The following is a 24,441-nucleotide window of genomic DNA, read 5'->3' as shown; positions in this document are numbered from 1 at the left end:
TGCCTGAGCACCCTCTGGGGCAGGAATTGTTCCTCAGCTCCATCTAAACCTGCCCTGGTGCCGCTTGAGGCCATTTCCTCTTCTCCCACCCATTGTTCCTTGTTCCTTGGGAGCAGAGCCCAGCCCCTCCTGGCTCTGGGACTGGCAGGAGAGAGATGCTGCTGCTGGTTGTGGGCCTTGAGGGCTTGGTTGCTCCTTGCTTGCTCCTTGTCCTCCTCCCTGGCTGCCCAGGACCTGCGCTGGGCAGGGTTGGTGGTGCCTATTGGGGACTACGAGCCCTGGTACTCACTGCAGGGGTGAATTAAAGCCCCGCATCTGAAAAGTGACACATCTGCCTTGGCAGGTAGAGAGATTCCCTGCTTGGACAGCTTAGAGGAGGACGCGATGAGGAGTGGATGAGTGCAGCTAAAGAGCTGTCAGTGCTCCTTTGGTCAGCAGCATCCAACCCCTCTAGCCTGGGATATGAGCCTCCTAAGCAGGCACACAGGGTTATCGTCTTCCTACCTCTCTCCTCCTTGCTCTCCAAGCTCGAACACAGCCTGGGAATTGCTTGATGCACCTCATTGCTCTTTGGCTCCTGCCTCCAGATGGAGAAGGAATAAACCATTTCCCATGCATTGTTGTGCGTTGCAAGTGATTTCCTTCTGCTCCCCATTCCCACAGCACCCACCTGCTCAGAAAGGCAGACGCGCAGGGTGATGGGTGCTGCGGTGATGGTTGCTTTGCAGCATGATGTGGCCCTTTGAACCCACAATGCACAGTGAGCACAGGATGTACAGGAGACGTGAGCTGTCCAGTTTGGAGCATGCCAAACCAGCCTGATTGATCCGTGGCTGTCGCCTGAAGTTCATGGCCATCTCACCTGCATCTCCAAGCAAAGCAATGAGCACAACTCTGTTCACGCAGAGGCAGGGGCTGTCCCTAAAACTCCAGACAAGGGCTCCATCCAAAGCCATGCTCCTCACTGGTGTCACTTCCACACTCAGACTGCTTCTCCTCCTCGTGTACAGCCCCTCAGCACGCATAAAGAAGCTCATGGAGGGGTTCAGCTGCATGAACCTGCCCTGGTCCCCTCCCTCTTGGCACCACGGAGGGGTCACCGTGCTGCTGAGCCACCCCAGGAAGGGATGGACTGGGCCGAGCATTGCGCCCCAGGTCTAATAATCCTCATAATGATTCGAGATCATGATTATTTCTAATTATCATTAGTAAGAATTACAATTACGTAACAGCATTCTAATTTTTAATAACTGTAATTAAACATAGTTAGTATTATTTCTAATGCCTAATAGCTCTAACATTACTCCTGATACTGATTATTCTAGTCAGTATTTTACTACCACACATTGCCACATGAGGAAGCTGATGGCTCCAGGGGACAAATCTGGTCAAGAAGCACGAGTGTGCTCCTCCCTTCTGCTAAAATCCCGGGAAGCACAAGGAAACAGAAGGAAACACAAGGACACATGGGTGACCGCGCTGGTGTAGACACCACTCTGTGGAGTCTGGTCCTGCAGGAGCAAGGATGTGGTTAGGGTCAACTGATGGGGATCTCCTCCTGATTCCCCCTTTTCCTTTTGTTCTTCCATATGACTAGAACTCAAATTGCCCCTTTTTCCTCAAAACAAAAACCCAACTTTTTGCTTGGTAGAGAAATGCCATCCGTGATTCCCTCACATCCCGGAGTGCCCCAGGTGATATGAGCAGCTCCATGAGGATCGTCACCACCCTGAAGGAGCTGGGGACAGGGACCAGTTTGGGCAGCTGAAGAGTGGGTTTGCCTTGGGAAAGCGACACCCCCCGTGATCTGGAGGTGGGATGTGCGGGCTGGAGGTGGGATGTGCAGTCTGGAGGTGGGTCACATCTCTGTGGGTCTTACAGGGCTTGTTGTTACCAAAGAAGAGGAAACATGCAGTTGGCTGCACAGTAAACTCAGCATCCCTCCCATGGGTGAGGAACCCAACCCACCACCCCATTAGCTCATTAGAGCCCACCAATGGTTCCTTAAGGATCTGGGTGCTCTCAGCTGTTGGCAGTTACCCTTATGGGAGGTGTGGCAAGCATCTCCTGCATTGGGAGTGGGAGATGTGGGCTATAAAGGGTCCCTGGGCAGCAGTTGCAGCTTGTGCTGGACCCTGGTAGGCAGGATGAGGCCTGGAAGCAGCCTGGGGTTTGCTCTTTTCTGCTCTTTGCTTGGGGAGGTTGTTGCTTACAACCCTTGGGACTTCTTTAGAGGGGAGGCTGAGCTATGGAGGTACAGAGAGGATCCTTCCTTGGGGTATCCCCATACCTTCTCCCAGCCTTGGGCATGGGTGGACGTGTCCCAGCTGCAGGCTGCAGCCCCGCTGCACCCTGTGGCTGTGCAGTGCCAGGAGGCGCAGGTGATGGTCACGGTGCACAGGGACCTCTTTGGCACGGGGCGCCTGGTCCGGGCTGCGGAGCTGAGCCTGGGCTCGGCTGGGTGCCGGCCGGGGGCCCAGAGCGATGCTGAGAGCACCGTGACCTTCGTGGCTGGGCTGCACGAGTGCGGCAGCACCCTCAGGGTAAGGCTGGGGGGGCCCTGGAGCCTTTGGGTGGGGATCACCTCTTGGCTTGCACCTCGGTGCCTGGGGATGCTGAGGCTTTGGATGCTGGAGTGGGGCTGTTATCAGGGCCTGTAGGGACAGGCCAAGGGGAATGGCTTTAACCTGCCAGAGGGGAGACTGAGATGAGCTCTTAGGCAGAAGCTCTTCCCTGTGAGGGTGCTGAGGCGCTGGCACAGGGTGCCCAGAGAAGCTGTGGCTGCCCCATCCCTGGCAGTGTTCAAGGCCAGGTTGGACACAGGGGCTTGGAGCAAGCTGCTCTAGTGGAAGGTGTCCCTGCCTGTGGCAGGGGTTGGTGCTGGGTGAGCTTTAAGGTCCCTTCAACCCAACCCATCCTGTGACTGGCAGGGGTTGTGCTGTAGTTGGGCTCGGGGAGGGTACACAAGAGACGGGGAAGTTTTCATCCTGCTCAACACAGAGGTACCAAAGCCTTCCAGGACTCTCTATGCTGGTGCTGCCACCTTGAAGGGGGGGGGGGGCTCAGATGACCTGATGCTGGGAGCCACTCAGCAAGCCGGCCCTGGGAGGCATCTATCTTGCTGCTGCTTGATTGTAACGTGAAGAACTTAAAGTTTAAGTGGCCTTGTTCCCTTGGGAGAGGCTTGGTGCCATGAGGGTGAGCAGATCACCCCAGCAGAAGCTGCTCTGGTATCCTGGGGTTAACACTTTCCTTCCTGTTGTTCTGGGGCATGGAAACTAGAAGGGAAAACCCGAGCATTGGCTTGAACAGCTCTGCTGCTGAGCAGAGGCTGTGCCTCGACAGGCTGGAGCAGCTTTGCATCCCTGCAGCAGGATGAGGGCCACTCACCTGTATCCAGCCCATGTTCTATTGGCCGATGTCCATCTCGGTGCTGTCTCCAGGCTTCAATGTGCTGCTCTGTGCACGTGGCCCAAAGAACAGGGCTCTTGATGCCTGGGGGGTGTCTTTCCCCAGGTGACCCCCGATGCTCTGGTCTACAGTACAAGCTTAAACTACAACCCAGTTCCTCCTGGCAACCCCGTCATCATCCGCACCAGCCCTTCCGTGGTTCCCATAGAGTGCCACTACCCAAGGTGAGCTGAGGCAGGAGAGGACCGAGCAAGCCCTTCTGCTGCCATGAGGATCTAACCATGGGCATCTCTCCCCAGGAGGGACAACGTGAGCAGCAGTGGTGTCAAGCCCACGTGGGTTCCCTTTCTCTCCACCCTGTCCTCAGAGGAGAAGCTGCCCTTCTCCCTGCACCTCATGAATGGTAGGTTTTGGGTGAGGGTCTCCTGGCGCCCTGGGCTGACCTCTCAGGTGGTGGTGCTCCCATCAGATGGTGCTGGGTTTGGTACGGTTTGGGTGGGTACCCAGGGCCTGTTGTGCTTCACTGCTTCCACCCCAAGCTGGCTGCCCATTCAGCAGTGCCTGGTGACGTCTCCTTCCAGATGACTGGAGCGCTGAGAGAGCCTCCACCATATTCCAACTGGGAGAGGTCCTGCACTTCCAAGCTGGTGTCACCATGGAGAACCACGCACCTCTGAGGCTCTTTGTGGACACCTGTGTGGCCACCCCAACCCCGGACAGGAGCTCTTCCCCCCAATATGCTTTCATTGACTTCAGTGGGTAAGAGCCGGCTGTGTCCTTACTTGAAGAGCACCTTTCTGCAGGCTATGGCAGCTCTGAAAGTGGGTTCCTCTTGTGTCCAGGTGCCTGGTGGATGGGCAGCTGGATGATGCCACCTCGACCTTTATATCCCCGAGGCCCAGGCATGATGTGCTGCAGTTTGCGGTAGATGCATTCAAGTTTGCAGGAGACTCCAGCAACCTGGTAAATCCTTCCTAAAGCAAGTGAATTCCCTCATCTAGATGGGGTTGTGGCCTCTGGAACTGCATTCCCAAGGCAGCTGCCTCGTGGCAATGTTATGAGTCAGGTCATGGTGTATCACTACTTAAGGAGCGTGGCCCTCTGAGCCAAGTATCTCCTTGGGAGACCAGTTCTGATACTGGCCAAGATGAGCCCTTCTGATGGGCTTCAATAGCTGAAACCTCAAGTGGCTTGAAGGAAAGAGGGCCTTGAGCTGCCTTGGGATGTTGGTGGTCCCATTGGAAGCCAACTTCACGGTGTATAGGGAAGCCATAAAGGCACATGAGAGCTGAACCCTGCCCCTGTTCTCCCCAGGTCTACGTCACCTGCCACCTGAAGGTGTCCCTGGCTGACCACGCTCCAGACCCTCTGAACAAGGCTTGCTCCTTCAACAAAGCCAGCAACCTGTGAGTAGCTGGAGCAGCTTGCCCAAGGGTGAAGAGCTGGGGCTTCTCATGTGATGCCACCTCTGGGGAAGGTGGGATGGGAGCCGGGTGGCAGGGTTTGGTTCTCTCCTTTGAGACCCTGAAGCCCGTGAGGGGTTCCCACCATCGGATGAGCTGATCACTGGGCTCTCTCCTAGCTGGGCCCCTGTGGAAGGCACCCGGGATGTGTGCTCCTGCTGCGAGATGAGGAGCTGTGGCTCGGCCAGGGACTCCAGGAGACCCCACGCTCCATCCCGATGGCAAGGGGGACGTGCCCGGAGAGCGCTGCCCTCCCACCTTGGTATGTCGCAGTGTGCCTCTGGTTCCCATCATGGTAACTGGTTCAGAGCTGCCTCGCTTCCCCTTGGCTAATCCAGGATGCTCAAATCAGTGTGCGTGCTCAAAGGTCCTCCCTTCCAGATCCCTTGGTGAAAGAAGCAGATGTTGCGGTGGGACCCCTCTTCATCCACAGCTGGCAGCATCGCCCAGTTAGGAGGATGCCTTCACAAGGTAGGGCAAACCCAGGGGAGGGGAGGGCTTGTGTGGCAGGTCCTGGCTTTGGCCATAACCACCTCCTTGCTTCTCCTTCCTAGATGCAGCCCAGTTGTGGATGGTTTTGGGGCTGGCCGTGGTTGCTGGTTTGGTCATTGTGCTCCTCACTGTTGTAGGAGCTCTGGGTGCCTGCCGGAAGCCCAGCAACCCTGTTTAGTTCAGATGCCACCTTTCAGAGTCTATCCAATAATAAAGTGTAAGTTGAATGACTGAGGCTAAGTGAAGAAGTCTTCTTGAAGACTCAGCCAGACCTTCACGTTAACTGTAAGTGTGCTGCTTTGCCTCTCCAAACCCAACTGAAGCCCCTTTCTCCTGCCCCCCATGTTCTCAGCAGAGCTCTGTACAGCCTTTACACCCCCATGAACAGAGCTGGGAACTGGATGCCAACACAAAGCACTACCCAGATGCATTTTCTTGTCTCTACAAGCATAGATTTCTACTTCTCTGTGGTGCTGCTTGGGTCAGCTCCATCCTGGTAACCCCTTACTCAATAAGGGCTTAATAAAACTTGCTGGAAGCTGGTCTGGGGAGAGAAACAGCGCTTTTCTGGCTGAGGAAGGGAGCATGACTTGAGGGATTTTCCTAGGGCACAGGCAGGAATTCCAGTCCCTGCCCCAAGGACTGTTTACACATAGTTCTATGTAACAAGCCTTGGCTGACATGGATAAACAGTCCTTGGGGCAGGCACTGGAACTGCTGCCCCACTTCCCCTCCCTCCAAAAAGGAGATTTCTGACATGCTTGAGTCGTGTTTGCTTTGCTTCTTCCTTCTCCTGTGGAATTTGGGCTCTTTGCTTAGCACAGGAGCTGTCATGGCCAAGATGTTCGTGCCTCAACCCCAAGACCCGGGAGAGGCTCCCACTTTAGGCATCAGTGGGAAGTGGCCCAGCTGGAGCTGCAGTGTTTGCTGCTGGAGCAAATCCGGGTGCCTGGACTCAGGGAAAACTGAGCCCTGTGAGGAGCTGGGGCTGGCTCAGAGCATGGCTGCTCCTTGAGCTGCTTTGCAAAGGGCAGGAATCATAGAATCGGGACTTGTGCCACCTCTTGGCTTGCTCAGGGGAGCTTGGGCAGCTCCTTTGGTCATGGGGCACAGAGGAAAGTGGTATCCTGTACAAGCTGGTGTCTTCGGGTGCCGTCCAGCACCCTTGGAGCCCCTCAGCCAGATGCCCTTTGCTGGATGGCACTTTGCACTGGGATCTCTTTAGTACAAGGTGCCAAGATGGATTTGAGCCTTTGGGTCACCTAAACCATGTCTCATCCCTTCGCTTGGTGTTGGCTTGGTTGCTCACAGTTCTAAAAGCAAATTAGCCCTCCCTTAAGGTGACAAAACTGGTTTTGGGCTGGATCAGGGAGCTGCAGTGATTTGGAGCGGGGGTTGGGCATGGCTTCATCCCTCATCCCTTGTTGGGAGACCTTGGTCCTTGAATTGCAGTGAGGTAGGAGCTTTTAGGGGGAAGTCCTCACCATCCTCTGAGAGCTTTGAGATGTTAGAGCAGAAGGGAGAGGAGGAGAGCAGAGCATGGAAATGCGTGGAAGGGATCCAAGGCCGACACCGGCTGTATCAGGCTGGCACTGGCCATAGGTGAGAATTCCCCCACCTCTGTGTGCCCAGCCCAGGGCTGCAGAACCCTCCTGGAGAAGCAGCACTTCCTCACCCAACCTGAACCTTGCAGCCCATGAGTTGTGGCTGCTGCCATGTTAAATCTTCATGTAACTGATTCCTTCTTGCTCAGCATCTTCCTGGCCATCCCAATCACTCAAACTACCTCAGCTGGCTCCAGGAAAGAAGACAAATATCACCCAAATCTGGTCTACAAGGAACTTTAGGGTGTGGGAATGCTTTCTGGCTTCTTGGACAGCATCACTGGCTCTGATGATGCTCAACGGCAGCACTGACCTCAAGTTTTGACTTAAGACTCTGTTATGAGCAAAACTGAGCTCTCTTTTTAATGGTTCCTTTACACAGCTGGGGGAAAGCACTGGGGTTTCTGCTTGTCCAGTGCCCTGGGACCTTGTGGTCTTTGTCTCCATCAAAAACCGGAGCTCATGCTGTTTCCCAGTGGTGCTGGACCATGGCCAATGTCAGCTTGTGCTTGGAGTACAGGGCAGCTGCTCCTTGCTAATCAGGGAGCAGAAATCCCCTTCTTCATACAGAAGCACCTCCTCTGCCCTGAGTCTGGGCATATTTCTCCACCTGGGAATCACCTTTGCTAATGTGAGAGCTTATAGCCACAAGGTGACCCATCAGAGGGATTTATTCTCCTGCTGGGATCAAACCCTGGTACCCAAAGGCCCACAGCCTAAGCTAGTCCCTGAGCTGTGGCTCTCTGGGATGCAATGGAGTGAGGCCAGGCATCTCCCATGGTCCTTGCAATCAAGGACCCAGGGGAGGAGTGATGCTCTCCTGCTGGGTGTGAGGTAGCAGCTTATTTACTGATACAGCATCACCCGCTGCCGTTATCTCTGTGACGCGTGGGCTCAGGAATCCCTGGCATTCCTACACCAGTGCCAAGCTCAAGGTACTTCAAGCATGAAGGAGAAGGCCTGGACCACTGACAACAGCAGGGCTGGGGCATTGGCTCCTAAGGGAAAGGCAGAAGGTTTTATACTTGCACATGGGTGGTTTTGGGGATGCTGAGCCAGACAGTAGTGTAGGGGAGAGGGACCTGGGGGTCCTAGTGGATGGCAGGATGACCATGAGCCAACACTGTGCCCTTGTGGCCAGGAAGGCCAATGGCATCCTGGGGTGTATTAGAAGGGGGGTGGTCAGTAGGTCGAGAGAGGTCCTCCTTCCCCTCTACTCTGCCCTGGTGAGACCGCATCTGGAATATTGTGTCCAGTTCTGGGCCCCTCAGTTCAAGAAGGACAGGGACCTGCTGGAGAGAGTCCAGCGCAGGGCGACAAAGATGATTAAGGGAGTGGAGCATCTCCCTTATGAGGAAAGGCTGAGGGAGCTGGGTCTCTTTAGCTTGGAGAAGAGGAGACCGAGGGGTGACCTTATTAGTGTATATAAATATATAAAGGGGGAGTGTCATGAGGATGGAGCCAGGCTCTTCTCAATGGCAAACAATGATAGGACAAGGGGTAATGGGTACAAACTGGAACATAAAGAGGTTCCACTTAAACTTGAGAAGAAACTTCTCAGTGAGGGTGACAGAACACTGGAACAGGCTGCCCAGGGGGGGTGTGGAGTCTCCTTCTCTGGAGACATTCAAAACCCGCCTGGACACATTCCTGTGTAACCTTATCTAGGTGTTCCTGCTCCGGCAGGGGGATTGGACTGGATGATCTTTTGAGGTCCCTTCCAATCTCTAACATACTGTGTGATACAAACTCCAAAGCTGGTTGGATTCCCAATAGGAGCAAGCTGGCCCATGTCTGCCCCAAAAGCTTTCCATTTCTTTTCATTTTCCCCTAAATGGCTCAACTCAGACCTCCAAATCAGAGGCTTCCCCCTGTCACTGAGGCCTTCCAGGGACATCCCAAAGGACAGAGAGGGATTTAGGGTATGAAGCAGCGCATCCTTCATAGGGAGCCAATGGGATGCTTGCATTCCCTGTCAGAGGAAAAAGAGTTAAAGACACTCAAAAGAAGGGCCAGAGATCTCAGTAATGGGGCTTGAAAACATAGAGGGTGTCTTTTTAAGCAGCTTTCCCTGTTCTCCAGCCATGAGGAGCCCGCAGGGGGTGGGAAACAGGCTGGGATGCTGCAATGGGGAAGGGAGCGATGAGAGAAAGGTTTCACCTCCAGGTTCTGCTGTTCCAAGTTCATTTCCTTGAGGGCAACAAAACAAACACAAACAAAAGAGCTGGGGAGGGGCAGCAGAGAGAAAAAATGAGAGGTTTTGGCTCTGCAGCCAATGATCTCAGTGCTGAAATGGGGCTTGTTCAGCCCTGGCTGAGAACAGCCGTGCTCGTGTCAGTGGTGAGGGCTGTCCATCAGCTGCTGCTGACCGAGCATCCCAGTCCCACATGGGATGTGGGGGGATGTGTAAAGCCCCAGTTTGCGCTGGAGCTGTGAGCACATCAGCATCCAAGCGGAAAACCAAAGTCCCAGGGGGGCTGATGGTGCCGGGCAGGAACGGTCCCTGCGTAAGGGATGGGAAACACCCAGATCAGGATCATGGACCCTGCTCTCCTGCTCTGCCAGTTCCCCAGCAGCCTTGAAACCCCCCTTATCACCTTCTAACCTAAACAAGTCCCTTTGTACCAGTCTCTCCGTCTCCAGCCTCTGCTGAGTTTTATAAACAACTGCCCAAAGAGGCTGACGAAGACGTTTTCTCTCGCCTTGGGCAGCCCAGGAATGGGGGGTCCCAGCACCCCGGAAATGATGGGGTCATGCGTCCCCTCTCCCTGCACCCACGAGGGCTGGCCTTTGGGTACCATGGGTCCCCAGGCGGGAGCCCAGGGGCGGACAGCTCATGCTGCTGGGGGGATATAAGGCTGGAGGAGCAGCCTGGGCTTTCTGTGCCAGGGTTTGCTGGAAGAAGGAAGGATGGGACCCAGAAGTGGCTTGATCCTCGCTCTTCTGTGCTGGGCAGTGGGCGAGGTGGCTGCCTACACTCCCTGGGACTTCTCCTGGGCTGACCTGGCGAGCCGCGGGGTGCAGGCAGACCCCCATGCCTGGTCCTGGCTGGAAGACCCCCATTCCCGATCCATCTCCAGCAGCCAGCCGGTGGTGGTGCAGTGCCAGGAGGCTCAGCTGGTGGTGACGGTGAACAGGGATCTCTTTGGCACCGGCCGCCTGGTCAACGCGGCCGACCTGACGCTGGGGCCAGCAGCGTGCAAGCATTCCTCACTGAACCAGAACTCCGTCGTCTTCACCGCCGGCCTCCACGAGTGCGGCAGCGTCGTGCAGGTAAGACCTTCACCCCTCCCACGGCTCCAGGATCCTGCCTGGCAGCCCCTCTGCGATCCTCCTCCGGGAGCAGCTCCATGGGACCAGGTACAGTGATGCTGAGGGATGCTCTGGGTTCGGGATGCAGAGCACCATCGAGGACCATCCCCAGGGGAAGGGTATGTGGGTATTTCCCCCAAACCAAAGCATTTTCCCCACAGCTGGAGACATGCTGATGGTGCAAAGCCTCCCCATCAGACCCATTTTGCTCATGGTTTTGCCCATTAGGAAGTTCAGCTCACTGAGAAAGGAGGAGGGTTCCTTCTCCATCCCTTTTTCTTCCCTTCCTTTGGCTTTCCCTGGCATTTCCCAGTTGGGGGTGGTTTCTCTGACTGCTTCCCAATGCTTTTCTGCCCAGATCACGCCAGATTCCCTCATCTACCGCACGCTCCTCAACTATGACCCCAGCCCTGCCAGCAACCCCGTCATCATCCGCAGCAACCCCGCCGTCATCCCCATCGAGTGCCACTACCCCAGGTGAGGCCTCCCTGCCCCTGGTACCCAGGGGGATCCCCGGGGACCAGCATGGGGCTGTACCATGATGCCCAGTTATCCTTGCCCAGGAGGGAGAACGTGAGCAGCAACGCCATCCGGCCAACCTGGGCTCCCTTCAGCTCCACGCTGTCGGCGGAGGAGAGTCTGGTGTTCTCCCTACGCCTCATGAATGGTAGGTGGGAAGCTGCGGGGGGGGGGGGTTCCACCCTTATCCCTGTGTGGGGAAGGTCAGGGATGCAGCACCCCACTGAGGTGAACACCAGTGCTCCTGCTTTAGGGATGGGCCTTGGCTCTGGTCCCATGGGGCCTCCCCTGTCACCCCTTGCCTTGCAGAGGACTGGAGCGCCGAGAGACCCTTCACTGGTTTCCAGCTGGGTGATGTCCTCAACATCCAAGCGGAGGTGGGCACCGAGAGCCACGTGCCGCTGCGGCTGTTCGTGGACAGCTGCGTGGCTGCCCTGAGCCCCGGCACCGACTCCTCGCCCCATTACTCCATCATCGACTTCAACGGGTGAGCCCCGGGGACCCAGCCTGCAGCAACGCTGCGGGGGCACCCAGCAGGATGCTGACCCCCACCTCCCGTCCCACCCCAGGTGCCTGGTTGATGGGAGGTCGGACGACACCAGCTCTGCCTTCATCACCCCCCGGCCCCGCGAGGACATGCTGCGCTTCACGATCGACGTGTTCAGGTTCGCGGGGGACACCAGGAACCTGGTAAGGCTGCGTGTGTCCCCCGCCGGCCCCGAGCCGGTGTCCCCCCACCAGCAGGTCCCCACCTCTCTCCCTTGCCCTCCCTGCAGATCTACATCACCTGCCACCTGAAGGTGACCCCAGCGGAACAACCCCCGGACCCCTTGAACAAAGCCTGCTCCTTCAACAAAGCCAGAAACACGTGAGTAGGCACCACACCGGGATGCGGGCACAAACGGGCAGGTCCCCTCCAGCTCCCCACAGCCCCAGTGGAGCATCACGGACCCAGCCCGGGGGGGCAAGAAATGCTCCGTGGGTGCTGGTGGGGGCTCTGGTGACGATGCTCCCCCCCCTGCTCCAGCTGGGCCCCCGTGGAAGGCACCCGGGACATCTGCAGCTGCTGCGAGACCGGGAACTGCGAGTCCCCGGCGCAGTCCCGCAGGCTCAGCCCGCTGGAGCGATGGCCGGGCCGCCGCTTCCGCCGCCACGACGCCAAGGGTGAGGTCCCTGTGGGGACAGAGGGGACACCCCGGGCTGTGGGACAAACCCGCCTCATCGCTGCTTCCTCCCCAGGGAAAGAGGCTGAAGCCGATGTGGTCATCGGCCCCGTTCTGCTCTCGAGGGTCCCGGATGCCGTGAGGGAGCAGCAGGAGGGGGGTCACGGTGAGTCCCTGCTCGCCCCAGCCCCATGGCATGGCCCCGGTGACGAGACCTAACAGCCCCCCTTGGTTTTGCAGGTGAAGCGACAGCGATGCCCGGCATAGAGATGTGGCTAATAGGCGTGGTGGCCGGCGTGGGGCTGGCCGCCGCTGTGGGGCTGGCTGTCGCTGTGGGGCGCAGGAGGTGCGCCCGTGCCTCGGCGTGAGCATAGAGCGAGAGCCAAATAAAGCCATGGAACGACAAACGCGTCCGTGCTGCTCCGTCTGCGATCGCACCTTGGGGCCGTGCCAGGACCCCCACGTCCCCATCCGGGTGTCAGCCCGCCCTGGGGCTGGTTTAGGAGCTGCCCCGCTCGTAGGTGACAGTGGGGACAGACCCCGGCTGCCCTCGGCCCCAGGCGGCCTTCCCGCGGGATGTGGCGTCCCGGAGAGTGTGAAGGGGCTGGGGCTGGGGAAGGAGCGGGCTCCGCGGGGCCGGTGCCTGATACCGCCCGGAGAGACCGGACGCGATCGCACCGCAGCTCCGGGACCCTTCCTGGAGGACATCGCTGGCGGCGGTGAGCGGGGCCGCCCCGGGCGCTCGGCTCTGCGGCTGCAGCCCAGGCCCCGCCTCCCTCCCGGGCACGGGGCGGAGCGAGGAGCCGGCAGCGGCCGCCCCGAGCCCGGGTCAGGGGCGCGGGGACACCGCGGGGCTGGACCTAAACCTCGGGACCCTCCGCCGGCCCCAGCGCCATGACGGGGTCTCGGCCCCGGCCCCCGGGGGTTGCTCTGTACACACCGTACGTGTGCTCATGTAACACCGCCGCAGCAGAGCCTTCATCACCGCCCGCAGCCCCGCCGTGAGCCGCGCCCGGCACCGCAGCCCCATGGCTTCCCGCCCGCCACCACCTCCCCTGCGGCTCCGGCACCGCTTGGGACCCGACCCCCGGGACCCGCTCGGCGCTGCCCCGGCCCTGCCCCGCATCCGCGCCCCGGGACACCGCCGCTCCCGGCCCGCGGGGCGGCAGCACCGGCACCGGCAGCACCGCCCGGGCCCGCGGCCGCCGCTCCTCCAATCACGGTCCGCGCCTTGCGCGCCCTGTACATCTCCGCCCAATCCGAGCCCGTCCTTTCGATCCAGCCCCGCCCCTCCTGGCTCCCCCGCCCCGCTGGCGCGCAGGCCCCGATCGCGGCGCCGCCGCTCCTGGAAGCGCGGGTGCGCCGTCCCCGCACTCCACTGCGGCCCCTGCTCTGGGGGCTTGAACGGGAACCGGGAGCGGCCCCGCTGCAGAGCGCCCGCTCGCCCTCCCCGGGGCCAACACGCGCCCCAAGGACCTACGGCAGCGGGACCGCGACCGCTGCGGCTCCGCGGAGCGGCGGGATCGGGGCCTGTGGGGAAGGGGAGTGGCGGGGCTGGATTGAAGGGGCGGGCCGGGATTGGATGGAGCGGACATGGGCGGGCTCGACCGGGCCGGGAACTGGGTTGAGCGGAGACGGGAGGGGCGGGACCGGATTGAAGAGGCGGGGCGCGATTGGGTGCAGTGTAGGCGGGCGCGCTCTGACGGGCCTGGGATTGGCTGGGCGGGTGAGGGCGGTCCCAGACCGGAGCGGCGGCCGCGGGGCCTGGCAGTGGTGGCGGTGCTGCCGCCTCGCGGGCAGGGAGCGGGTGTTGAGTCCCGGGGAGAGCGAGTGGGGGCTCTGCAGCGGGGCCGCTCCCGGTGCCCTTTCAAGCCCCCACAGCCGGGAAGTGCCTCCGTTGGCGGCGCTGCCGGGACCGCTCCGGCTCGGAGCTCTCCGGGAGGGGGGCACCCGCGCTTCCAGGAGCGACGGCGCCGCGATCGGGGCCTGCGCAGCCGCGGGGCAAGGGCTGGATCGAAAGGACGGGCTCGGATTGGGCGGAGATGTACAGGGCGCGCAAGGCGCGGACCGTGATTGGAGGAGCGGCGGCCGCGGGCCCGGGCGGTGCTGCCGGTGCCGGTGCTGCCGCCCCGCGGGCCGGGAGCGGCGGTGTCCCGGGGCGCGGATGCGGGGCAGGGCCGGGGCAGCGCCGAGCGGGTCCCGGGGGTCGGGTCCCAAGCGGTGCCGGAGCCGCAGGGGAGGTGGTGGCGGGCGGGAAGCCATGGGGCTGCGGTGCCGGGCGCGGCTCACGGCGGGGCTGCGGGCGGTGATGAAGGCTCTGCTGCGGCGGTGTTACATGAGCACACGTACGGTGTGTACAGAGCAACCCCCGGGGGCCGGGGCCGAGACCCCGTCATGGCGCTGGGGCCGGCGGAGGGTCCCGAGGTTTAGGTCCAGCCCCGCGGTGTCCCCGCGCCCCTGACCCGGGCTCGGGGCGGCCGCTGCCGGCTCCTTGCTCCGCCCCGTGCCCGGGAGGCTGAAGGTCCCAGAGCCGAGGGCCGCCAACGACATCCTCCAGGCCCGGTTCCGGGGCACGGCCATCGCCGGTCCCTCGCTGTTGGGAATGGGGCGAGTGATGGGGGGGCAGAAGATGGGGATACAGGGATTGGAGGGACATGAGGAAGTGGGGGGGGGGGATAAAGGGGCGAGGTCAGGAGCTTATGACAAGGCTGTGGCTCCCAAAGAATAACAGATGTCACCTAAGAAGGTGACTGTGTCTCCCACCCAGCCAGGGCAGCGAGGAGCACTTGGGGTGTCTTGGGGAGCACATCCTTCCCACCCCCCTCATCTGATGTGTCCTTTGCTCCCCAGTGCCCAGGCTTAAATAAAGGCCCCGGTGACAGCTTTCCCTTGGGACACACCTTGGGAGGGTTCCCCAACCCCTTTGTGTTGGAGACATTGGTCGGTGGGCCACTGTGCCCTCAGTTAAACGCCAGGCTCTCAAAAGCAACGTGTTTTAATGAGTTCTGGTTTTAAAGCTCGTGAAAATAATAAAAATATTAATAATAATCATAAAAAACCACCCCATGATTTCCAGTCATCTCAAGGACTCCGTCCTTGTTCCCAAACAGACAGAGCGAGCCCCGCATTAAAGTAATGGGATTCCCAGCACCTTTGGTCCCAGAAGCAACCAGAGCATCCCTGCCCGGGCAGCACCTCTAAATCCAGGCTGTCTCCTCCCCTCCCAAGGAGGTGGCATCACCAGAGACACCCCCCCCCCCCAATAAAAAGATGCCAAAGGGGTTAAAGACTACAGAGCTTTCTATTGCTAATATGCGATTTACGTCCTTTATACAGCACTTATGGGCCCCTGCCTTTACTCCAGCATTGGTTTCCCTTAGGAAATGGGATAAAAACCAGAAGATTAAGGAAAAGTTACATATAAAAAACTGTTTCAAAGACTCATTCTTGCTTCCCCTCCTTTTAACATGAAGAAATGGGGGGGCTCTCTCTTTCTGGGGGGGGTCTCGAGGAGCTGGTGATGGTCTCTGGTGGGACACAGGAGCCAGCTCAGGCACTGTGTTGAGAGGGGGACAGAGGTGGGGGCAGGTGAGGTCCCTCTGGCCCTGCTCCCATCAAGATCTGGAAGAAGACAGAAGGGAAAGATAAGAAAAATAATCCCAGGATTTGGGGAATGCATTTAGGAAAAGATTTTAAAATGCTATTTTAAAGGCAGAAGGAGGGGGTGTCTATTAAAATTCATCTTCCTTCTTCCCTGGAATAACCAGGAAATTCAATATATAGGGAGTGAGACACCAACCCCCTGCTCCCCCACTCGCCAAATCCAGTTTCTTTTTGATGCCAAAGGAGAAAAACTGGATAAAAGGGAGGAAAAAGGGGTCTGAGCCCTATATCTGGGGGGTTTTGATGGCTAAGAGGACAGAGAAGGACAGATGGAGAGAGGACAAACAGACATCTCCTTACTGGGAAATCTTGCAGTTTGTTGTGGAGACGTAGCGCCCCGTGTAGTGGATGTTGCACCTCACCACGTTGTTGGTGAAGTCCGACTCCAGGACGATGTATTTGGGGTTCACTTGAACCTAAAAACAGGGGAAAGGGAAAGAAAAACACTGTAAAAATTAGTGAGAGCGGGGATGAGAAGCACCCGTGTGAAGGGGATGGCACCGAAATAGGTGCGCGGTCCCAAACCTGAGCATAGAATCATAGAGTCAACCAGGTTGGAAAAGCCCTTTAAGCTCATCCAGTCCAACCGTTCCCATCACAGCCAAGGCCACCACTAACCCATGGCACTGAGGGCCTCATCTACACGGACACTTGCAGGGACGGTGACTCCAGCCCTGCCCTGGGCGACTGTTCCAATGCCTGAGCACCCCTTGGTTGAGAAGATCCCAAGGTGATCCCAAATTAGTATTGTTTGCCCCTAAAAGTCTCCCCCCAGCAACCCCGTCCACCTTTAGGACGTAGTTCCCCGGCTGCACGTCGGTTATATCGATCCATTGGCAGTCGATGTCAGCGTTGTAGGTGTCGTAGCACCCCGGGCTCAAGCCCTGCAGGGATAAAAGGGGGTTCAGGGTGTGCTGGGGAGGGGATGACACCCCAAGATGCTCCTTAAGCATCCCAGCAATGAACCTGGGTGTGGGCTGTGCAGGCGTAACGCTTCAGGTTGCCGAAGTCACAGGTCGTGTCCTCCAGGCAGAAGCTGGCCTTGTGGCCCTCAGCCACCTTCCTCCCCGTGGTGGCATCCAGCAGGTCGTAGTGGCTGAACTCATCCATGCTGTGGTAGTGCCTGCGGAAGGAAAAGGAGGGACAGACAGTCAGGGTGACATCACCCCCTCCCAGATGGCATCATCCCCTCCCTCCCCAGATGTGACTTTGAGGTGTCACCATCAACCCTGGCTGCACACCAGCTTTCAAGCTTCCTCCCTGGGGGCATATGGGAACAGGGTGCCCAAAGAAGTGGTGAATGCCCCATCCCTGGCAGTGTTCAAGGCCAGGTTGGACACAGGGGCTTGGAGCAAGCTGCTCCAGTGGAAGGGGTCCCTGCCTGTGGCATGGGTTGGAGCTGGATGAGCTCTAAGGTCCCTTCAACCCAAACCATCCTGTGATTCCATGATTCTATTAATTGCAGGAGCTTGGTGGCTTTAGGGCTAAAGAAGTGAATTAGGTGCCCCCCCCCCCCCCCCCCCCCCAGGGGTCTCAAGGCAAAGCCACAGAAGGGGGAAAATGCCCTTTCGGAAGCCTCCAAACTGGGGTGGGCAGAGGGGCCTGGGGACACTCACTGGTGGCAGCTGTGCCATTCCCAGCTGTGCCGGGGCCGGCTGGGCAGGAAGTCGGCCGTGCCCTGGTTCTTCACGCGCTGGGGAAACCTCAGGAGCACCCGCACGTCGTAGTCGGTGGTTTCCGGGGTGTAGGCAGTGCTGGGGGCACAGCAGGGTCAGTGCCCCTGTCCCCCCTGCCCTGGGGAACAGGAGACCCCCAGTGCCCCTGAGGAGGAAAACCTCCATGGTTTTCTCCATGGAAAAGGGAATTAGGGAAGAAGAAGGAGGGGAGAGAAGGTCCCGGCCCTGCAGCACCCGCCAGACACCTCCCTTTGGCCTCCTTTGCTCTGTGCTTTGCATCAAGCTTCCCTTAGCTCTTTGCTTTCCCCTTCCTTCTTTCCTTCTCCCCTCCTTTACCCTCCTCTCCTTCATCCTTCGTCCCCTTCCCCTTTCTTCTTTCCTCTTCTTTCCCCTTTCCTTCTTCGTCTTCCTCCCCATTCCTCCTCCCGTTCCTCTTCGCTATTCTTCTCTCCCCCTTCCCACTCCTTCTTCTCTATCATTCCCTTCCCTTTCCTTTCTCTTTCCCTTTCCTTTCCTCTTCTCTTTCCTTATACCTTTAATTTCCCCTTCCCTCCTATGTATCCTTCCCTTCCCTTTTCCTTTCCCCTTTCCTCTTCCTTTTTTCCTTCTCTCCTCCATCCTTCCCCTTCCCCCTCCTTCTCCTTCCCTTCCCCCTTTCCTGTTCCCCATCCTTCCCTTTCCCCATCCCTTCTCTCCTCCATCCTTTTCCTTCATCCTTCTTCCCTTTCCCCTTCCTTTTCCCTATCCTTCCCTTCCTTCCCGTCTCCTCCATCCTTCATCCTTCATCCTCCTCCCCATCAACACATCCCCCAAGCACACTCACATCCTTCCTCTCCAGCTCCCCCCTTACCCCAACTCCCCGCTCTGTCCCCCCATGTCCCCCCACGGCTGCTCCTACCTGGCCAGGCACTTCTCCTCGGCAGCGCAGCGCAGTGAGTACAGGTGAGCTCGCTGCACGTAGGTGGATGCTTGCACATAGTTGGGATCTGGCACCAAGTCGGGGAGACCTGCAGGAGGATGGGGACAGCCCTTGGGAACAGCCCCTGGGGACGCAGCAGCCCCCTCTGGAAGCAGCCGGCCCCGGCCTTGTGGGGACGTTTTGCTTGGGCCACCCCCATGCTGTTTCCATCCCAAGCTGCGGATCCTCCCTTCCCCTCCTCTCCCCCCTGGCTCCCACTGGCAAATCCCAATCCTCCATTTTCCTGCAGCGGGATTGCTCAACCCGGCCTCCTGGAAGCGATTCCACCCGGCCCTGGCTGCCCTGCAAAGGGTTACTGGGGTCCCCCCGAGCCCCCCAGCTCCCACCCCTATGGCAGCAGGGACAGGGGGTGACATGACCCCCCCGAAATGTGGGGTCCCTATTTCCTGCCCTGTTTCTTGGGTTTCACCCCAAAATAGGGGTGAAAGTGGGGGCTCTGCTAACCCCAGCCCCCCCACTCCTCCCCTCCCACACCATTATCCTTCCTCTCCTGTAATTCCCAAAGGAACCTCCCAAAATGAGCTGCGGACACACAGCCACAGGGACAGGCAGGGGCTGCCTCACTTTCCAGAAGCATTACAGAGCCCAACAACTCCCTTTCACACCCCAAAGGCTCCTTCACAGCCTCCAACCTGGAAAGAAGCTGGAATCAGCCCCTCAAGCAGGACCAGGATGAAGAGGGTGGGGATGCTCCCATGCACTCCAAGCCTCAGTTTCCCTCCTCACAGCCCTCTGCAAAGCCAAGCCCTGCTCCATAGCAACCTCTGCTTAGCATGAGCATCCCTCCTTCCTGCAAGCTTGCCAGCCTGTCCCATCCTCATCCCTGCTCTAATCTCCATTCCCATCCTTGTCCTCATTCTCATCCCTTAATGCATCCCCATGTTCATCCTAATCCGCATCCTCACCCCTCATCCCCACCCCATCCTCATCCTCACCTCTCATCCCCTTCTCCATCCCCACCCCATCATCATCCTCACCCCTCATCCCCTTCTCCATCCCCACCCCATCATCATCCTCACCCCTATCCGCATCCTCATCCCCATCTTCATCCCCATCCCCATGCTCATCCCCATCCTAGCCCTCATCCTCATCCTCTTCTGCATCCCCATCCTCATCTCTTCACCATCCCCATCCCTATCTTCATCCCCATCCCCAACATCATCCTCACTCCTCATTCCATCCCCATTCTCATCCTCACCCCTGTTCCTCATCCCCTTCTGCATCCCCATCTCCATCCTCACCCCTCATCGTCCTTATCTATGTCCCCATCCCCTTGCAAGGGACCAGGGGTCTCCAGCCACACCAGCTCTTCTGTTTACACCCGGCCAGGTTCCCTTTTCCCCTTTTTTTCCCCTTTTCCTCCTCTTTTCTCCCTCTTTTTCCATGGGCTAAAAGAACAATGCCTCCTTGTTTCTTGGCCTGCCTTCCCTCGAGGGATCACGTCACTCCATTGGAGCTCGTTTCCTGCCCTGCTTGCTTGGTCATCGCTGCTGATGTAATACCCAGGGGGGGCTGCACACGCCAGGGGGAAACCGGGAGAGCTTGGAAAAGCTTCCCCCCCTATCCTTAAAACCATGAATCCTAACAAAAGTGATGGGAAAGAGCCCTGGCCCCATCCCGCTTGCGGGAGGAACATTTTGCCATCGTTTATAAACCAGCTTTTCCTTCCCACTGGTGTTTAGAATAAATTCTTGGATGCTCCAGAGAGAAACCCGACTCCTTTCCCAATGGGAAGCTGGAGTTTCCCCCACCGTGGAGCTCGCCCTGCACGGCCCCATTGTTATTGTAGGGTCTCAGGCCTGGTTTTTGCCTCAGTGAAGGGTCAAACCGCTTTGGCAGGACCCGGCCTCAGCACCCTGCAAATGTCTCCTTGTCACAACAAGGGCACCAAAGTGTCCTCATCCTGAGGCTTTTTGCTGAGCCAGCACTTTGGCATCTCCTGCCCCCCGTGGTCGCCTCCGCAGTGGGACAACCACAGCAAGGAGGTGTTTGGTTTTCCTCCTCTGGCCCTCAGCTGCCCCCAGGAGCTGCCAGAGGAGATTTCCTTCCCATTCCCCATGGAAAGTGCAATAATAAAGCGAGGCAGGCCCGATCCCCAGCGCTGTTTGTGCAGGTGTGCCCGGCTCAGCCCAGAAATCCCAGCTCCAGCAGTTTTCCAAGAGGGAGGCTGCTTCCCTCCCCGTGCCTGGCAGGGCTGGCTCCCTGCCCTGGGGATGGAGGGAACACCAAAGGGGTAGCTGTGAGCAGTGGGGATGGGGATGTGGGGACACACCGAGTGACTGAGGTGCACCCCTTCATCCCATCCCCACAGCATCCCTCCTCCAGCACTTCCCGACACCCCTCTTCATTCCATCCCATCCCCACTGAATCTTCTCAGGATCCACAGCGGTTGTTAAACGCCTGAAGATAGCAAGAAACCCCAACCCAAAGCCAGTCCCAAGCTCACAAAAGGGAGACCTTCCCAGCCAGATTGCCACCTCCTGGCCCAGGTTTCTCGTCCACGGGTGGCAGCATCTTCAGGTGCCACCTCGACTCAAGCTTAGTGGGTACCAAAACCCCCATCACCCCATGGGATTACCCAAAACCTTCCCACTCAAGAACCAACCCCAGGTCACCTATTTGCATGAGGGCAAGGAGAGAAGCAGAGGAAAGCAGAGGACAGGGGTCCAGGGTGGGGTGAGGAAGCCCCTGGAGACGCCTCCTGGGGGTCGATTGAGAATGGGGAGCACCTGTGGGAACCGGCACCTTGGCTGAACTCCACAAGGAGGGGTGGGCTACCTGCCCCCATGGCTTAGATGCCACATGGACTTCACCTTCACCAGCCAAGGCCTCGTTCTGCCCCTGAGCAAGACCTGGGTGACGCTGGGGTTCCTCTGCAGCAGTCACGAGCAGGAGACGTGAAGACTTTTGGTGTCCCCATCTCCTTGCAAAAGTCTGGTCGGAATGCATTTATCCCCCTCCATTGATGAAGCCATGGGAGATGCTCCTCTCCTACCCTCACTGTGACCTGGCCACCTATAGATTTTTGGCTGGAAATGATTTCCTTCATCCTTCTCCATCCTTTCCCCCTTCCCCCTTCCCTTTTCCCTGTCCTTCCTTCCCTTTCCTTCCCTCTCCTCTTCCAAGACGTCTTCATGGGCTGGTTTGGATTGAGGAACCCACCATGCTCCCAGCAGCCCAAATAAAAAGCCTCATAAAAGCCGGTGGGATCTAATTGCTTAATTAATCCCCCAGGTGCCCCAGCGAGAGGCCAGGAATGCCACACATTCCTGGCGGAGCCGGCTGGGATTAGGAGGCTCTTAAAGATCTTAAGGCGCATAATTACCATCTGATTCGGCTTTATAAAGTGTTTTGCCCAATTAAGGAGCCTGCCTGAAGGGTGGCCCTGCGGCGGAGGGGCTCTGGTGGCCCCCAAGGAGGTGACAATGTTTGGCTGCACAGAGCAGCAGGTGAGCCAGAGGAGAGGCCAGGCAATGGAGTGGTCCCAGGGACTCACCTCCCTGGACTGCTCGGATGCTCTTTATTCCCTTCTTTATTCCCTTACAAAGAAGGAGGCTGGGGGCTCCTGCACCGAGAGGTCAGCATCCCATTGATGGCCAACAACGAGGCTTGTCCACCCTGAAACCCTGGCCGGAGCCACATCACCATCACCTCCTGGCCCTGCTTCCAGGGATCCTTGAAGGACACAGCCTTTGCCAACAGGAAGATGCTAAGCTTGGCAGGCATCTTCCCATTTCCCTCTGTCGCCTCGGGTCATCTGCAGGGCAGCCATCCCCCGAGACACGGGACTGCCAGCATCCCTCATCCCTGCATCCCTTGCCCCTGCATCCCTCATCCTCACATCCCTCACCCTGCAGGAGCAGTGCTCCCAGCAGTGCGGGCAGAGATTCAGAGATCCAGAGGGAGATCCTCTCTTGCACAAACCCTGATCCCAAGCTCTTTTCCCACACGGCTGCGGCGGGGCCAGCCGGACCTCGCGCTGACCCGGCTGCTCTCGCTGTGTTTGCTCGCTCACACGCAATGGGGCAAGGCTGGGACAGACGCTTCCCCTCAGGAATGGGGTTTTCTCAGAAAGCAGGGATGGGGCTGGCTGGGTCATGGGGTCAGACGGGTCAGAGGCTCCAGCCGAGACGGGCTTCCCAAGGGACAAGCAGGGAACAGATTCCCCAGGCTGCTGCTCCTCACGCCCTCCAGCTTTGCTTCCAATTCCACCATGGAGCAAAAACCACTCTGGGCAAGGCTCAGCCAAAAGCCACTGGATTTCATCAGGATGAGGGTCAGTAGGACATGAAGTGACGATGTCCCTGCTGTGACCTTGGTCCCTTGCTACAGCCCGATGCATCCTTAGGGACAATCGGCTCCTGGCAAGGCAGCACGGACGGACCCACCTGGGAAGCGAGCATGCACAGCATGACCCAGGACACACTATCCTACTCCAGGAGTATGGTGTTCCTCCAGCACAAGTCATCCAGCCACGCCAGAGATACAGGATGACCTGGGATGTGGCATATGGCCCCCCAGGAGGCAGGATGGCCTGGGACACGGCACAGACCTACCTCACAACCAGTGTCTCCCCCATCCCACAGCACAGACCCACCCCACGAAGATGGGATGACCTGGAACACGACATAGACCCACCCCAAGCCCCACCAGAGCTTGCCCCTTCGCACCCCTTCCCTTTCCTCCCTGGTTTTTCACCACCTCAAACATCATTCCCAAAACATGTAGAATCCCCAACAGTCCCACGGTGGGCCCTGGGCCACATTTGTCCCCATAGACAGCACCCTTGGAGAGCAGCTGGCACCAGCCATAGATACAAATGGCTCTGCCCTCAGGGATACCTTAGGTGCCCCAGAGCATCATCCCACCCTGAGGAGCTGCCACTCACCCCAGGGCCCCCCTAAACTCACCCCGTCCACCATGGCTGGGCCTGTAGACGCTTCCCACGCTGACCCGGGCTTGGTTATCGGGGACGGCTTGTGGTATCTCGGGGTTCCTGGCAGGCAGGTAGGGCTCGGGCCGAGGAATCCCGTAAGGCTCCAGCGCCCGGAACGGCGGCTGCGGCTCGTAGGGTGGGTACTGCCCCCCATACCCCGTCCCGGGCGGGGCCTGGAGGTTATCCGCCGATGCGATGCCGTGGCCGCCGGGTTGCTGGTTGCCATACGAGTCCGGGCTGCCCTGCTCCGGTGAGCCGCCCGCATCGTGGTACAGGCTATGGGAATACCGGCGGTCCAGCCCATCGACCGGCTGCGGGGCGGCGGGCACGTAGGGGCGTTCGGCCGCCGGGTAGTACCCCTGGGCTCTATAGGGGCTCTGCTCCTCCCCGTAGTCCTCGTAGCGTTGCCGGGCTTGGAAGGGGTACACCACGCTGGCGCCCGCCGCCGCCGAAGCCACGGCCGCCCCGCCGGTGCCGGTGCTGCGGTAATAGGTGTACGCCTCGTCGTACACCCGGGGGGCCTCGTAGGGCTCGTACTGGGGGGCGAAGGGGAACTGGGGGTACGCGGGCTGCCCGGCGGAGGCGAAGGCGAAGGAGGAGGACGAGGATGAGGAGGAAGGTTGGCGGGAGCGGCCAGCAGGCCGGACCCGCTGCGAAGCGGTGCTGTCGCCCACCGGTCCCTCACGCCAATTGTCGGGCACCTGCCCGAAGCCGAACGGGTGCCGCGTCTGCCCCCGAACCGTCTCGGAGCCCGGGCGCGGCGGTACGGCCGGTGCCTGCCTCCGGACGCTGCTCGCTCCGCCGGTCACCGCTCCCGCCAGCAGCAACCGGTTCCCCCCGGGTCTCTCCTGCCCCGCCGGTACGTACTCAGCGCCGCTGTTCAGCAGGCTGTAAACGCGGCCGTTGTTCTCCCACTGGATCAGCTGCCTCCACGGCTGCCCGCCGCCCGCCTGCTGCTGCTGCCCGGCCGCCAGCAGGCACAGCCCGCAGCCCAGCGCTGCCCACAGCCCCCACGCTCCCCGCCGGGCCATCCCGGGAGCGCCTTCCCCCCGCAGCGCCGCCGCCAGCCCCGGCCCAGCGGCTCCGGGCCCGGCGCAGCGGCCGCGCTACCGGCGGGGGAGCGGCGGGGACCGGGGACGGGGAAGCGGCGCTGCCGGGTCCTAGGAACCGCCTCCGGCACCGATCCTGCCCTCGGGAGCCGGGAGGAAGCGCTGCAGGGTGCC

The 24,441-nt window shown here is 59.3% G+C and overlaps 2 protein-coding genes across 2 annotated transcripts; one reads left to right on the top strand and one right to left on the bottom strand.

Annotated features, from left to right (window-relative positions):
- Nucleotides 1-2,147: 2,147 nt before the first annotated feature.
- LOC308225473 (uncharacterized protein) lies at nucleotides 2,148-12,106 on the top strand (the record flags this gene model as incomplete). The annotated part of the gene is given in 17 exon segments (XM_080626425.1): nucleotides 2,148-2,543; nucleotides 3,517-3,635; nucleotides 3,711-3,814; nucleotides 3,993-4,170; nucleotides 4,254-4,374; nucleotides 4,726-4,817; nucleotides 4,994-5,136; nucleotides 5,256-5,345; nucleotides 5,429-5,499; nucleotides 9,860-10,243; nucleotides 10,641-10,759; nucleotides 10,846-10,949; nucleotides 11,111-11,288; nucleotides 11,371-11,491; nucleotides 11,578-11,669; nucleotides 11,829-11,975; nucleotides 11,977-12,106. Coding segments are annotated over 17 exon segments (2,589 nt in total).
- Nucleotides 12,107-15,923: 3,817 nt separating this feature from the next.
- Nucleotides 15,924-24,249, bottom strand: LOXL1 (lysyl oxidase like 1; the record flags this gene model as incomplete). Its single annotated transcript, XM_080625972.1, has 6 exons — nucleotides 15,924-16,043; nucleotides 16,416-16,511; nucleotides 16,594-16,750; nucleotides 17,244-17,381; nucleotides 18,202-18,310; nucleotides 23,193-24,249. 6 exons carry the CDS (start codon nucleotides 24,247-24,249, stop codon nucleotides 15,924-15,926), a joined length of 1,677 nt encoding a protein of 558 aa, XP_080482098.1.
- Between the last annotated feature and the right edge of the window lie 192 nt (nucleotides 24,250-24,441).

The sequence above is a fragment of the Psittacula echo genome (genome assembly GCF_963264785.1).
Source record: "Psittacula echo genome assembly, chromosome: 10".
In the NCBI taxonomy this organism is placed as follows: domain Eukaryota; kingdom Metazoa; phylum Chordata; class Aves; order Psittaciformes; family Psittacidae; genus Psittacula; species Psittacula echo.
The sequence above is the reverse complement of the archived record's forward strand: the minus strand, read 5'-3'. Positions and strand labels throughout refer to the sequence as shown.